At 50.0% G+C, this 15,380-nt stretch overlaps 1 protein-coding gene across 5 annotated transcripts in view; it reads right to left on the bottom strand.

Annotated features, from left to right (window-relative positions):
- TEP1 (telomerase associated protein 1) overlaps positions 1–15,380 on the bottom strand; it is a 2,409,067-nt gene that overhangs the window by 105,395 nt on the left and 2,288,292 nt on the right. For all 5 annotated transcript variants that reach the window (XM_069651741.1, XM_069651744.1, XM_069651746.1 and 2 more), the window contains one exon: positions 7,454–7,550. In XM_069651741.1, the coding sequence (XP_069507842.1) occupies positions 7,454–7,550 (97 nt within the window). The remainder of the gene's footprint in view (positions 1–7,453; positions 7,551–15,380) is intronic.

Here is a 15,380-nt window from a genome sequence, read left to right as displayed (position 1 = left end):
ACTTTGGGTAAAGCTTTTGCCCTAAGTAAATAGCAGAATTTCAATGTGATTGAATGCTTTTGAATGAGTGTTACCGAAGAATTCAGAACTTTTAGAGGTACTTGATAAAATTGTACATAAGGAAGAAGTTACTTACCTGTAACTATTGTTCTCCAGCAGGGGTCTGGCATGAATTCACATGCTCCTGAATATTCCCTGTCATCAGGCTGGGAATCCTCGGTAAAAAGAAAAAGAGCTTCACTTTCACTTCCAAACTTTATTTCTCCTCTAAACCAATCACTGTCCACCGGTTCATACTGCCCCCATCAAATGACAGTCGTCCCCTAAGCCCCTCCTCTGGCAGCCATCTTCAGATTTGGTAAGCAGGTAAAAGGGCAGTATGACCAAGAAGAGCCGCGGAGGGAACGGAGGGAGGGTTCACATGTGAATCCATGCCAGACCCATGATGGGGAACAATAGTTACAGATAAGTAACTTGTTCCTTCTCCATCTTAGGGTCTGGCATGGATTCAGATGCTCATGAATAACAAATACACAGCAGTACAACATTACACAACCACGGGACACGGGAGGTGGCAAGGCTCAACAGAAGCAATTAACTCTTACCTCTGGAACAGAATCATCTCAAGCGAACAGGTTGCATAACACTGCTTGGCCGACGCTGGACACCTCCCTGGAATCCCTGTTGACGCAGTAGAACTTTGTGAAGGTGTGCGTGGACCTCCACGTAGCAGCCCTGCAGATGTGCAGCAGGGGCCCACCAGCTAGAAACGCCTTTGTGGCAGCGAACGCTCTGAAGGATTGGGCTCTCGGACGGCCAGGCAGCGGTCGGTCCGCCAACCAATGACAGTGCATGATGCAGCCAGAGAGCCACCTTGAGATGGAAGCCTTGGACAGGGCCTCCCCATGGTTCACAGGACCAAAGTTCACGAACAGCTGTGAAGTTGCTCCAAAACTCTTTGTGCGTGCCACGTAGAACTTTAGGGCACAAGCAACATCCAGTGAGTGCAATGCCCTTTCAGCCGGCGTCAAAGGTTTCAGGAAAAAAACGGGCAACATCAAAAGTTAATTGAGGTGGAATTCCGAAGGAACCTTTGGCATAAAAGAGGGGTGCATCCGCAGCACCACCCTTGTTTCATGGAAAGTCAGGTATGGCTGCTTGCTGGATAGGGTCGGATAACAAATCTGCCTCGGCCATGCCGGGTCGATGAGTATCATCCTGCACTGACACTGAGTGTATTGTTGACTCGTAGCAGGAGTGGCAATGGATGAAACGCGTACAGAAACATCCCTTCCCACAGGAAGGAGAACGCATCCCCCAGGCTCCTCGGTTGGTGGAATCTGCAGGCAAACATCTGGCACTTGGAGTTCGCCACTGTTGCAAACAGTTCGATCTGGGGCCTGCCCCACTTGGCGAAGTTGCAGTCCACATGATCCTGCCGCAGTTCCCACTTGCGGCATAAGCGCAATTTCCTGCTAAGGTAATCCGCAATGGTGTTCTTGACTCCCGCTAGGTGAAGAGGAACACTTCTTGTCTGACAGCGCAGCGCCATAAGTCATGCGCTTCCTTGGAGAGTGCCAGGGATCGAGTGTGACACGGTTTCCTGATGTAGAACATTGTGGTGGTGTTGTCCGTGAAGATCCGCGCCACCTTGCCTTTCAGAGATGGAAGGAAAGACTTGACGGCCCAGAACACTGCCCCTAGCTCAAGGATGTTGATATGGAGATCCTTCTCCTCCGGCAGCCACAGGCCACTGGCATGCAGACGTCCGGTGTGGGCTCCCCAGCCTTCCAGAGAAGCGTCCGTGGTGACCGTCTCCTGGAATAGGGGGTCCTGGAAACCTTTGGCCCAGGGCGATGTTAGAACGGATGCCCCATCACCTTATCGCCCGAGGAAATGCGTCGTCCAGAGTGATATTGTCCGCAAAGTCTCCGGACACTTGTACCCAGCTAGCATCCAGGAACTCCTGAAGAGGTTGCATCTGCAACCTGCAGAACCGGATGAGGTAGATGCAGGACATCATGCCGAGCAACAACTTGATGGACCGCACCATGGCCGTCTTCATTGATAACAGCCGCTGCACCTTCCCCTGAATGGCCACTACCCTCTCCTCTGAGGGCGATGCTAGGCAAGATACTGTATTGAGTCTGGCCCCCAGGAACAGTGCGTTCTGCGATGGTGTCAAGCAGGACTTTGGATAATTGATGGAGAATCCTAGATCTGTCAGCAGCTTGATGGCCGCCTCCGTGTGTCTGACGGCCAACTCTCGCGAGCCAGCCCATATGAGCCAGTCTTCGAGGTACGGGTATACGTGAATCTCATGTAGACACAGATGGCCCGCCACCGGTGTCAGGTACTTCGTGAACACTCTGGGGGCGACTTCAAGCCAAAGGGTAGGGCCTTGAACTGGTAGTGCTGTCACTGCACTACGAAGTGTAGAAGCGTGCAGTGTTTCCTGTGAATGGGGACGTGGAAGTAGGCGTCCTCCAGGTCCAGCAACATCAAGAAATCCCCTCTTTCCAGTTGGCCGAGCACGTGCTGCACCATGACCAACCTGAATTTCTGAGACTTGAGGTACTTGTTCCAACGTCACACGTCTAGAATGGGCCTCGAGCCCCGGTCTTCTTTCTTACCAAGAAGTATCTGGAATAGACTCCGGATCCCTAGAGTCGCTGGGGAACCAGCTCTATTGCCCGTTTTTGTAGCATGGCCCGTACCTCCTCTGAGAGTGGAGGGATGTGCTGCTCCTGACAGGCCACAGGAGGGATCCGCAGACACCTGTGCTGAAATTCCAGGGTATGTCCTTGGGCGAGAGCGTCCAGCATCCATCTGTCAGTGGTGATCTTTTACCACTCGCTGACAAACATCCGTCAGCCGGCCTCCCACCAGGGTGTACGGGTGGGGGGCCAGATGTCTTGGCCGGTTCAGGCTTGCTTCTGTGGCCTGCCTTGCTGGCAACAACGATGCTGTCCTCCTCCACCGTAGGCCTGGGACCGGTTTCTGTGAGCTTCCTGGGTCGTGGATCTGGAAGGCTGATGGTAAGAGGAGGAGAAACCTTTCGAGAACCTGCCTGACTTTTCTCTGGAGGAGCGAAAAGAAGAGTGGTGCTGCTGGAGGGTGCCCAGGGAATGGGACGTCTAGGTATCCTTCTTGAAGGCCTGTAGGGACTCGTCAACGCCCTTCGCGAAAATGTTATCTCTGTCGAAAGGCATGTCCAGTACCTTTGTTTGGCATCCTGGTGGAAATTCGTGGCCTTCATCCAACCTTGGCGACGAAGGCAGACACTGTTCCCCATCTGCCGGAACCCTTAGTTGGCAACGTCCAGTGCCACTGTGACGGCGTGATCGATACTACCTCTCCCTCCTGGAAGAGGGTGCTGGCCGCCATCCTCTTGTCATCCGGGAGGAACTCCAAAATCAGCCCTAGCTTGTACCACAGTTCCCTGTCGTACCTAGCTAGGATCGCCAATGCGATGTCTGCCTTGATGGTGGACGCCGCAGGGTACATCACTTTCCTCCCCATGGCATCCATCTTCTTACCTCGCTGTCCGGAAGGACTGAAGACGACGAGGACGGGTAAGATGACTTACTCTCGGCCGCTGAAACAAATGAATCCGGCGATGGTTGCGACCTCAGGCACTTGGGTGCTTATTCCGGTACCCAGTACTTCTTTTCCAGCTTATCCCGAGTGGCTGGAACCGTGCAAGGGTTTTTCAAGAGGGCCAGGACCTCTTTCCACACGTCATCCAGCAGGGGCACCGCCATGATTGTCTTCCTCTTGGCCTCGCGCCTCTGGAACAGGAAACCCTCCTTCCTCTTTTCTCCAGGCACATGCTGGAACAGCTCAGAGGCTCTGGTGATCATGGAATGGAACAACCCCACCTCGTCCAGTGGGGACGCCCTATGCTGCGAGGACCCGCTGCCCACTCTGACGTCATCGTCATCCGTCGTTATAGCCGTATCCATCCCTGTACCCATGTCTGGGTTTGCTAGGGGAGACTGTGCCTGACGTGGATATGGGGGCTGAAATGGGGGCGTCGGATGGCGTTTCCTCTTGTTTGCTGGCGGTTGGTCTGGGAACTGGGGGACTGTTGGAATTGGCCCTTGTGACATCCTCTTCTGGATCTCTGACACCAAGTTGTGGAGAGTTGTTAGGATGCCCAGAGACACATCCCTCAGTGGAACTGGAGTGATCAGAACACTAGACCCAGCACCGTTGTCGCCATCGTCCTAATCTTCCATGTGGAACGTGTGTTGGGACTCCAGGATCTCGTCCGTGGACGAAATTTCCATGGCTTGGGCCACGACCTTGGACCGATCCGGGGCCTCCTTGCCCCCCCCCCCCCCACCACACTTTTCCATCCTGGGGGCCTGGAACTGGGTTCTGGGGCGGTGTCCCCTTCGCCGGCCTGCCCCCTTCTTCACTACGGCAGCCTCGCGCCTCAGAGGGAGGGATAACATCAGCTCCATGGGGGCCACCTTCTCAGGGTCAGCCCCCTTAGCTTTGAGAGAGGAGCCACCACTAGCTCAATCGCTGACGAAGACTTATCCTGTGCCGCCTGCGCCATCTTGGGCAGCTCGGACTTCTTCTCCTCCATCAGCGGCTTCTCTGGCTTCTCCTGCAGTTTAGCCGGGTTGGACGACTTTCTCTTCGAGGAGGAGCTTGATTGCTGGATGGCAATGGAGCTGGACTTGCTTTTATTGGCCTTATCTTGGGCCCCCACGGATCAGGTGCCTCACAGGACTTAGAAGACCGCTCCTCAGACCGACCAGCCTTGGGTCAGGCAGAGGCCTTGGTGTTCAGCCACGCCACCAGTCTACTGTGCCAGTCCTTTGTCGTCTTCTTGGAGAATCCGTAGCATATCTCACAATCTCCTTCCTTGAGGTCCGGATGCAGGCAGTAGAGGCATTGAAGGTGCTTGTCCTCCACAAACACATTTCAAACCCTGCACTTGGTGAAGGACTTGAAGAGGGACCTTCCTTCCTTCTCCTCCGTCATTGTTGGAGGGCGTGAAGTAGGCCTGATGGCCTTCTGGAACTTTCGACGAACTTCACCCTTGAGGGGCGCTGAACTTCACCGACAACGGGTCCCCGCTGTCAGCAGATGGAGAGAAGAGCACATATGCTCTTTACAAACAAAAATAGAGTATTTTTCCACAATAAATATGTAAAAACATAGAAGTAGTTAGCAGAGCAAACTTGAGGACTCCCAAAACTGAAGCGTGCAGTGAAAATCTGAAGATGGCTGCCAGAGGAGGTGCTTAGGGAAACGTCTGTTATTGGATGGGGGCAGTATGACCCAGAGGACAGTGATTGGTTTACAGGAGAAATACAGTCTGTAAGTGAAAGTGAAACTGTTCTACTTTTTACAGAGGATTCCCAGCCTGACAACGGGGAATATTCATGAGCATGTCCATGCCAGACCCCATGCTGGAGAATGTAAACACAATGACATTATATAATGAATTGCTTGTTGAATGAACAATACTGATAAAAAACCTAAATTTTGTATTGTTTTTAGAACATTCTGATGAATTTCCCCCGATGAATAGAATCTTTCTGGAAAAGCATTGGGACCTAACCCTTTCTTTTCCCTTGTATTGAAAAATTGATATTGAATGATAAAAACACATTGACTCTCACAATAATTGCAATCTTTGATTATATTGCTGTACGGATTTATTCATAAACATATGTGAAAACTAATATTTCTTTAAGATTATGATGTGACATTTTAGGTCCAATATCTAATGCTAAACTGTAGTTCTTCATCAGTCTTTGATGTAGGTCTTCATGGGAAGAACTAAAAAGGCTTTGCAAAATCTATGAGAAGAGCTACCAAGAACCAGTTTAGGGAACTTTTTCAGACGGACCAGGAGAAGGGAGCTCTTTTCCTGGTCTAGGTCTAGTTGGTAAATCAGATCCTATTGCAAGAGAGTGTTGTTGAGTCGACCTGTGCCTGAAGTGTTTCACCAGGACAAGGGCGTTATTCTCCATGTGGTTGACCAGGAACTTTATTGAATGCTTTTTCGTTGACTTTAGTGGTGGCAGGGATAGCGTAGTTTATTTGGACAGAGGATGGTATATATATTTCCTTTGACTTACATTCTTACGAGCACCAGAGTTATTCTAGATTGTGGTAGAGAAACTCCCCTGTACAAGTAGGGAGAGATAGGTTTCTTACCTCATTTAATAAAAGTCTATAGTAAAAAATTATAACACCTTGTCAGCCTCTTTACTCAATCCCATCACAATGTCTATAAAGAAACACCTATGAGTCAAAACCTATGAGTCAAAACAATAGTTTTAGGTTCATGAAGTCTGAGAACAACAAAGATGTTGTATTTTGCTGTATTCCTTGTGAAGTTACTCCTAAAACTCTATTGCTGCTTCCCCAGAGCCTTTGGCCAGCAAAGCAGTCTCTTTCATTCTTGGACATATTTCTATTTTTTAAAGCAGATGAGACATATCAATTCCACAGCATGCAGAAAGGAGGACATGGCTACGAGATACTAGTTAAGAGTAAAGCCTGAAATTAGTTTAGCCAGTTACTCTCAAGACTTCAAAGCTTAGATTCTTAAGCAGGTGTGACAGGATTAGGGTCATGGCCCCATCAAGGGGCAACAGGGACCACCTCCAACCTGGGGTAGGTGGCCTACCAAGCTTTAGGCCAGATCCGATCCATTGCCAGCAGTGGGGTGAGGGAGTTAAGGGGGCTCAAGTCTGTTCCCCCCCCTGAGTGTGCATTGTATATGTCTGCTGGTACCTCTGTCCCTTCCACAGTCCCTGTCAGACACTTATGACACAGAAATCCTCCTAAACCGAATTGCCAGCAAAACTCAACAGCACATGCAGTAAAGTCACAAGGAAAATTAGCAGCCTTTACACATGACTACTACCCTTGCAAGGGAGATTGAAAAGCCTTTTTTGAAGCAAAGGGCAGACAGTGGAGTGGAGTATTCAGGGGAGTGTGGCAGTGCTCTGAGAGAGTGCAGCTTTAGAGTATGTGGGAGAGATTCTGGGGGTTGGAAATGACTGGACTATGGTGGAGGAAGCCCACTGGGAGATCAACAGAGTCACAGGGACCCCCCTTAGTTTCAACCATTCCAATCATCCCAGAGCAGTTCTTTAAACATGTAATAAAACACCTACATTTGCCTATCTTTGTATGTGGATTTCTGAGGCCATCTGTGACACTGGTAAGAAAAAAGGAGGGCTGCCACCTCACAACTGTCCACACAGGCCACATCCAGGAAGGACTAATGAGGCTGGGCAGTAAGATTACAAATGAGTGGTTGGTGCAGAGTGTGTATGATGATGAAATAATGGACTTGAATATGAGAAAACTACGGAATTGTTGATACTGAACTGAATTGATGAGAGATTGCCAAAGTGAGATCATTGTGACAGAATATTTAAGCGCTCCATGTCACCAGAGTTACATAAATACTTACAAGCACATAAAGAATTGGCTCGGGGGAGTTTTCCAAAACTGAAATCTCATTATTCTTAAACTGCACGATGTCAGTGAAGTAATTCTCAGCACTCATCCTAAAATGAAAAGTCAACAGGAGAAAGATCAGAATGCATCTATGAAATGTATTTATATTACTGACAGTGACAGGTGGCCAGGAGATATCTCTTCTGATATATTTCAATGTTGTCCAATTACAGATGGTTTACATGGGTACAAATCAGTCGTAGGTCTTGATTACACACAGTTACAAAGATCAGGCAATATCTCTGATCTAGCTCTATAATACAGGGGGTCATTTGAATCAATTGTTTATTAGCTGTATCCAGAGTATAATGCATGTGCACACACTCTCTCTGTGGGTTCCTATTGATTGTATCGAATGCAAAATCATTGAAAGAATGCATCCAAAAAATGAATTTTGGTCCCCCCCAAACCACGTTTTTTTACCCCATAAAACCAATTATAGTAAAAAAAAAAAACTTTACCTACAAAAAAAAATCATTTTTTCGATGCTTTTGCATTCGATGCAATGCCTGGATACCCTCTCACTGTCCTTCTGTTTGTGTGGTCTGTTCTGGATACTTTCTGTCTCTACCTCTTCCTCTGCTTGTGTGGCTTTGAAGGCTCTGAGTCTCTGTCAGTGCAATTTGGTACACATGTACTCTGTCAGTATAGTCTACCTAAAACCCTCTATATATATATATATATATATATTCTCTCTCTCTCTCTCTCTCTGACACTCTTTTGAAATAGGCATATGAAAATGGGGAAGGGTGAAATTATGTAACAGTGATGCAAAATTACTAATTTGTGCAGGTTCAAGGTCCGCTCTGATTCTTTATTTTCAGAGATAATGTCTCCTCTCACTAAAACTGTGATGGGAACACCAGAGTTTGCGAATATTGCCCAGTCCCCAATTCACTGGCATTCACATATATGGGGTGCAAAATATTGTAGATTATCACAGTATAATAAGATTGGCGTGTCACCCCATGCCTATCTATATTAATACCAAATGTGTATAGCTTATGTTAGGTTAATTAGCTTTTATACTGGTGAGGAGTTCCGACCTGTTTCCCCTGCCCTGCGGAGTCGGCTAGCGGTGGGGAGGTCGATCCCTTAGCAGGCGCTCTGACAGCAAACTGCAGGACCCAAAATGAGGAGGAGCGTCCGAGACTTTGCAGCCCATGCAGGTAGTGAAGTGTCCCGCACAGGAGAGAGAACTGGTCCATAGGTGGGTGCTTGCTGGTGCCTATTGCTGCTACCTCTGATGATACTCGCCACTCTGCAGGACATCTGGTCCTGCTGTTACATTTACATCCACCTTTTTGCACTGACTGCATAGTGACCCTCTCCAATTTATAGGCGGCATCTCCTGGACCGTAGGTCTTCAGGTATTCCCTGTTGGACCCTTAATGGCAGTGGCTGGAGGAGCAGAGACCATGGAGGACTGAGCAGCACTGGCTTGGAGGGCTGAATTGATCCCAATCTGCGATGAGGTGCTGGAGAGGTGCAGGGGCTGGGATCGAGTGTGAGGGGCCTCTGATGATCTGGACTAGTGACTGCTGGACTGGCTGGCTGCAGTTGCCCAGACTTTGTTGCTGGTGGTAAAGTGGTGCCCACCTGGCTGTGTGTGCGGGTGACGTGGGACTACATGGGGGTCCAAATTCTCTACAAGTCCAGCCCCCCTGGGGCCCTCTGGTTTTGCAGCCTGATTGTATACCCATGGCCAGATTGATCTGCGGAGCAGCACTTTTACACGATGGCAAATGATAAGCTGCAGAAGGCAGCCACCCAGAATAAAATGGATCGCTACACAGTGAGTAACTCCCACCCCCTGCGATCCACGAACCTTTACCAGCCCGCCCCGGGGGAGTGGGAGGTGAACTCCAGATTTCACTTACGGATATCATGAGTGCCATTGGGGACGCCAGATCCTCGGTGGAGGGGAAGATTGATGGCCTGGCGTCAAAGGTATCCTTCCTGCGGCAAGATCTCTGCAAGCTATCTTTGTGAATGTGTGAGACGTAACAGCGCATCTTGTACTCAGAGGACGTGGTCAAGAGGATGGAGAAACAACTAGCAACAGTCCCACAAAAACGTAATGCTCTGGAGAGCAGGGCGGAGGACAGTGAAGGCTGATCGCGGCAGATCAACTTCTGCATACTTGGGCTTCCGGAAAAGGAGGCAGGGCCAAGTGTGGAAAGTTTCCTGGAACAATGGTTAATGGACCTGATGGCACTGAGGAAACTGTCAAACTTATTTTCTATAGAGCAAGCCTACCGGGTCCGGACGGGTTGCCCTTTTCGCAGGGCACTTAGGCGCATTGTTATTGCGCGGCTCCTCAATTACAGGGGCCGCAACACCCTCCTCCACATGTAACGTGAACCGGATCGGCTTTTTCCGGACTACACAAGCGAAGTACAGCATGCTCGACAATCCTTCGACTCCGACAAGAAGACGCTGTTGTCCCTCAGTATTAAGTATGCCTTCTTTTTCCCAGTGCAGCTTAAGGTATGCTACAAGGGAACAGTTCACCTTTTTCACAATCTCAAAGAAACGTGGGACTGGATGAAGACGTATATCCTATCAGAGCCCAGGTCCAGATCGCCCAGAGAACAGTCTAGACCGTGGCCTGCACGGGAGTCTTCCCCTGCTTTGTTTGAGATGCAGGACTCTGATCCACCTGATGGTACTGGCAACGCTCCGGAACGGACGGGCACTGGGTGAAGAAGGAGGGGTGGGATTGCCCCTTCCCTACTGACATTTTGGACAGCAACCTCAATGATTATCTCAGCTTCATTTATCCTGCAACTGAAGTTATTATGTACAGTGTTCCCTGTGAGGGCTTGAAGGGGGCTCTGGTTGCTCTCTCTCGATGACCCTGTTTATGTTTGATTTTGTTTTCTCATGCCATTTTGGCATCGAGTTCCAGCGACAGATGCTTCTAGTTGTGGGGGAAGTACAGGGTTTGGGAGGCAGGATTGGGTTATGGGGACGGGTGGCAGGGATAAGTTGGGCTAGGTTCCTTTGTAGCCTGTTCTAATGGTTGGTATGCTTGCAGGTGTTTCAGGATGTGGTGGGACTTCTTGGTTTTCTTAGACCGAGGCAAGGGAACTGGGTTCTTTTCCTGTGCAATACTTTTCCTACATGACCATGGCGGTGGGGGACCGATCTAGATTGCTCTCCTTTTTGACCTGGAACGTGAATGGGTTGGGGTCGGGTATTAAGAGAGGACGGGTGTTGCAGTTCCTTAACCGCCACTCACCCAACCTAGTTCTTCTCACGGCGACCCACTTGGCTGGGGGAGGGAGTTTCGGTTTTTGAAGCGCACACACTACCGGACGGCGGTGCATGCTGGTTTTTCTATGGCGCCCTGATACTGGTATACCGGGGGCTCCCCTTCCAGCTTCTGACCGTTACACAGGACCCTGTGGGTGCTTTTTCTTGGTAAGGGGGGAGTTGTGGGGAGAGGTCTTAGGTATTGTGTGTGCATATGCCCAACCGGCCCTGGCAATGGAGCTCTCGAACGACAATCTCTGGAATAATCAGGCAGACACCTGGGTCCTTGGGGGAGCGGAGGGGATTTTAATGACGTCATGGATCCGCTGTTGGATCATACCCACACCAGGGGGGAAGACCAGTAGCCCCACCACAAATCAAAACACTTTTTCCCACACAATGGGTCTGGTGGACGTCTGGTTGGCGTTGCATTGCTCGGACCGTGGTTTCTCCTTCCTCTCTGGGGTGCATGGATCCATGTCTAGGCTCGACTATTTCTTTCTTCCACTGGGGGAGCTTCATAAACTTGCATCCATTAAATGTCTAGCCAGAGGCATCTCTGACCATTCCCCACTGTTCATTGTAAGGAACTCATGGTGGCACAAGTAAGACATACACAAGTGATCATAGTTCAAGGGTGTTTATTGAACAATTAATTCTGTATGCAGGTTGGAAAAACACCTATTCTAAATCTAAGATGGGAGCAAGCGTCGACCATCAAATGAAAAATAAGGCAGTCCTAGTAGCGTCTTGTCAAACAAAAAGGGCCTATACTAAGAAACCTATTGCCAAACATTACAACTAATACAAAAGAAAGGGTGTGAGGTAGGTTTCAAGAAAAGAAAGAAGTGTTCTCAAATAATATGTCAGGATGCAGTAGCCTGGTCCCCCTGCCCCCACGTTTTACGCACGGGGTAAGATGGGAGTTTGGAGCACAGTACAGTCTCGGGCTTCTCCAGCACGAGACAGTTCAATGGCAGTTCTCAGGACCTTTGATGGCCAAGTCTTGTTTCCTTTGAAAGTCGTGTTCAAACAACAAAAACAAAAGTTCCTTTAACCAGATGAAAGTTTGTTAGGGAGATAATAATTCACCCTTGGGTCCCCCTCTTCTGGGCGCTGACCCTTTTCGTAATGTATTCCCCAATTTGTATGTCAGATCTTTTCTTACTTGAAGTTTGGATGATAGCTTCACCCCTGGATCTCCTTCTGCCGGGCTCGGACCCCTCTTGACTGCTAGTGCTTGGTTGATAGCTTCACCTCTGTATCTCCCTCTGCCGAGCTCAAATACTACTTCTCTGGCATCCCTCCTTTGGGTTCGCTCTTGCCGTCTCTTAATCTTTGCTTTCACTTTTCGCAATCTTGGAGTGACAACTTTTCACGCTTGGATCCCCCTCTTCCGGGCTCCGCCCCTCTTGATTCTCCTTTACCAGGTTTACTGTGGCTCTCGATCAGGGTGATAATGGCTGACCCCTGGCTCCCCCTCTTCCTGGCGCTGAGAGCTCTTTACTTTCAATGCTCTCTTTCTACACAATTCAATGTTTTTGATGGGATTCACTTCCCTTTCTTTCACAGTGCTTGTAGATCAAAGTCTTTCGAATCTACAGGCATTTTGGTGCTGGACTGCCCCAGGGCAGGACAAAGACTGATATGTTTGGGATATTTCTTCTCTGTGAAAGATAGTGAGCTAAAGACTCTGGGTAAGTCTCTCATAACCAGGACAAATGTCTGGCAGAGGGACTCCCAGGACCCCCCTTGTAAATTCTATCTCAACACAGCCCGGTTCTTAACAATTCTCCTCTCGACTCACTAGCTGTGATGAACCGCTTGGCCTTTTGGTTTTTCTGGAGTCAAGGTCAGTACCACGGGCGCTGGAGCTTACCTCGCTCCTCCCTCCCTATCGGCATAGGCTTGCCCTGGGTACCGTTGACATCTGCTGCAAGACACTCGTGCTATTGTTCCCGGTCTTAGGCTTTCTTTCTCGTAGTTTCAGCGGGCGTTGGATGAAAAGAGCAAGGTCACTTGTTTCCTCGCCAACCTCTCAATTCCCGCCACCTTTCTCCTTCGCTTGAACTGCCGGCCGCGTCTGATTAGCCGTCTCGTTGTGATGTCTGTCGTGCTCGCCTCGCTCGTACTGTACTCTCTTGCTCTACCTTTTATCCCTGTGGGGAAGGAAAAGCGCCATCAGGTGTGCGTGATTCAGGTTAATTGCCTGACCGTTGTATTGGTACATGTCAGGAAAACGGCTCTGGTGTTAGTCAGTTATCCTTTGTGTTGTGCGAAAGTGTTTGTGTCAGAAAAGGGGGTCGGGGATAGTGGTAGTGGTTTTGAATGTCCTAAACGAGAGGATGGAGAAAAGGCGTCAAAGGAAGGAGGATACCGCGTCTTACCCATTGGAGTCGCACTCCCACTCTCCGAGGACCCCCCATCCAGGTGATCCTCCTTCACTGGTCCACCCCAGGAACTGGATCCAATAGGGATGGCTGTGTCCTGGCCACCTGGATGACAGATCCCTGAGGTTTAGACAGGGAGACACCTTCAGGTTTCTCACATCATGGAGCTCACTACCACCAGGCCCGGTGCGAAGCCACCATGGCATTTGAACAGCTACTACCTGGGTTTCCCTGAGTTCCTAGAGGGTGTGACCACTAAGACAACTGAGTATTTTGTTGTAAATGAGGGTTCGGTGGATAATCCAGGGATACTGTGGGAAGGTTACAAGGCAGTGCTCAGGGGTGAAATTATTTCTTTGGTAACCGTACACAGGCGGGCCCACATGCAGGCGGTCCGTGAGGCGGAAGACCTCGAGATTGCTGTGGAGGAGGAATAACTGGAGGCAGGAACCCCAGACAAGCAGCAAGCTACCCTTAGTACTCAAGACTGACTCAGAAACATTGCTTTCTATAACGTCAGGCAAGTGCACTGGCTTAAACATAGTCAGATTTATGAGGCTGGTGACCGTGCAGATAAACTGTTGGTCTGGCTTGAGAGAAGGGACGAGGAACATAGGCACGTGAAGGAATCAGCTGGCATGAGGGGCTTGCGGATGATGAGGAGTGCAGATGATGGAAGCGACAGAGATTACAGAAGCGTTCACCACTTATTCTGAAGATGTCTACCACTCGAGACAGGCCTGGGGCCCATCAGTGGGGGTTCCCTTTTCTGGATGGCGTTTCCCTGCCACGACTGACCCCTGCACAGAGGTCTGACCTTGAAGCTGAAATTAAGGGGGATGACTTTTCTGCAGCCATCTTGCACCTTCAGTCTGGTGAGGCCCCTGGGCCCAATGGTTTCCCAATCGAGGTCTGGCAGAGGACTAGAGAGCAAACATCCCAGCTCATGCATAACCTCTTCAACCACTCGAAGATGAATGGCCTGTTCCCCCTGGACCTTAGACGGGCTACTATTGTCGTCATCCACAAGGCGGGCAAGCCGCAGGAGTCCTGTGCATCCTACAGGCCAATTTCCTTGATTAATGGGGAGGTTAAGATCCTGGCGCGAGTGTTGGTGGGGCGCCTGGGTAGGTTCCATCCAGACCAGTGCCGGTTTATGCCCGACAAGTCCACCCGCATGAACATCAAAGGTTGTAGATGGCCATATCTCAGGAATTCAACTTCTGCATCCATTAGCTCTTCTTTCGGGTGGGCTTAGAGAAAGCCTCGACTTTGTGGAGTGGGGGTTTATCAGGTAAGTGATGACTCGCATAGGGTTTGGGGCGAATTTTCTGAGCTGGATTTGCCTGTTGTATGCATTATAGCTGAAGTGTGGGTGAATTGAGTGTCCTGCCGGACTTTAACCCTGGAGAAAGAGATGAGACAGGGCTGCCCCCTTAACATCTGTTATTCACGTTGGCAATTAGGCCTTTGGCGATTCATCTGTGGGAGGAACCGACTTGGTCGGGGCTCCGCTGGCAGGACGAAGAGGAGGACAGGGTCTTGGTTTACGCAGAGGACCTCCTGGTCTGCCTGGGAGGCCTGGGTGTTGCTTGCTGCCGGGTCACACACATGCTGCAGGAGTTTCAGGAGGTCGGTGGGCTGTGGGTGAACTGGGGGAAATCTTTTTCCCACTTCAGCGTGCAGACAAAGATATCCCTCAGGACTGCCCGTACAAGGTATCGGTTGAGGGGTTCCAATACCTGGGGCTGCGCGTGGGCTCTGACCTTGGGGACTTCATACGTGCCAACCTTCAGCCTATTACGGACAGGTTCACCAGGGATGGCACTCATTGGGGATCCCTCCTGCTGACGCTACTTGGAAGGGTGGCCTTGTTCAGAATGTACGCTCTGCCATGGGATCTGAACATGGTCCAGAATGCTCCTCTTCAGTTCCCCAAAGCAGAGTTCGATAGAATAGATGCTATTCTCTGTACCCTCCCTCTGGGGTGTGGGCCAGACCTACATTGCCATGGTGAAACTCTGGCACTCGTTATGGGAAGGGGTCTCCCCATCCTGTGTAGCTATTACTGGGCGGGAAAGCTGGCAGTTGTAAATTACTGGCTACATGGGCACTGTGAGAAACGGAAGGGTGTCTCACTTGCTAGTCCCCAGGGATCTCTCTCTCAGGTGGCCACGGCACGGCTATCACCTTTCGATCCAGACTCTGGGGGTGGACCAGTGTGGGTGGATC

The sequence above is a fragment of the Ambystoma mexicanum genome, chromosome 3p, assembly GCF_040938575.1.
Source record: "Ambystoma mexicanum isolate Mex_15411 chromosome 3p, UKY_AmexF1_1, whole genome shotgun sequence".
In the NCBI taxonomy this organism is placed as follows: Eukaryota; Metazoa; Chordata; class Amphibia; order Caudata; family Ambystomatidae; genus Ambystoma; species Ambystoma mexicanum.
This window is presented reverse-complemented; position numbering and strand designations above follow the sequence as displayed.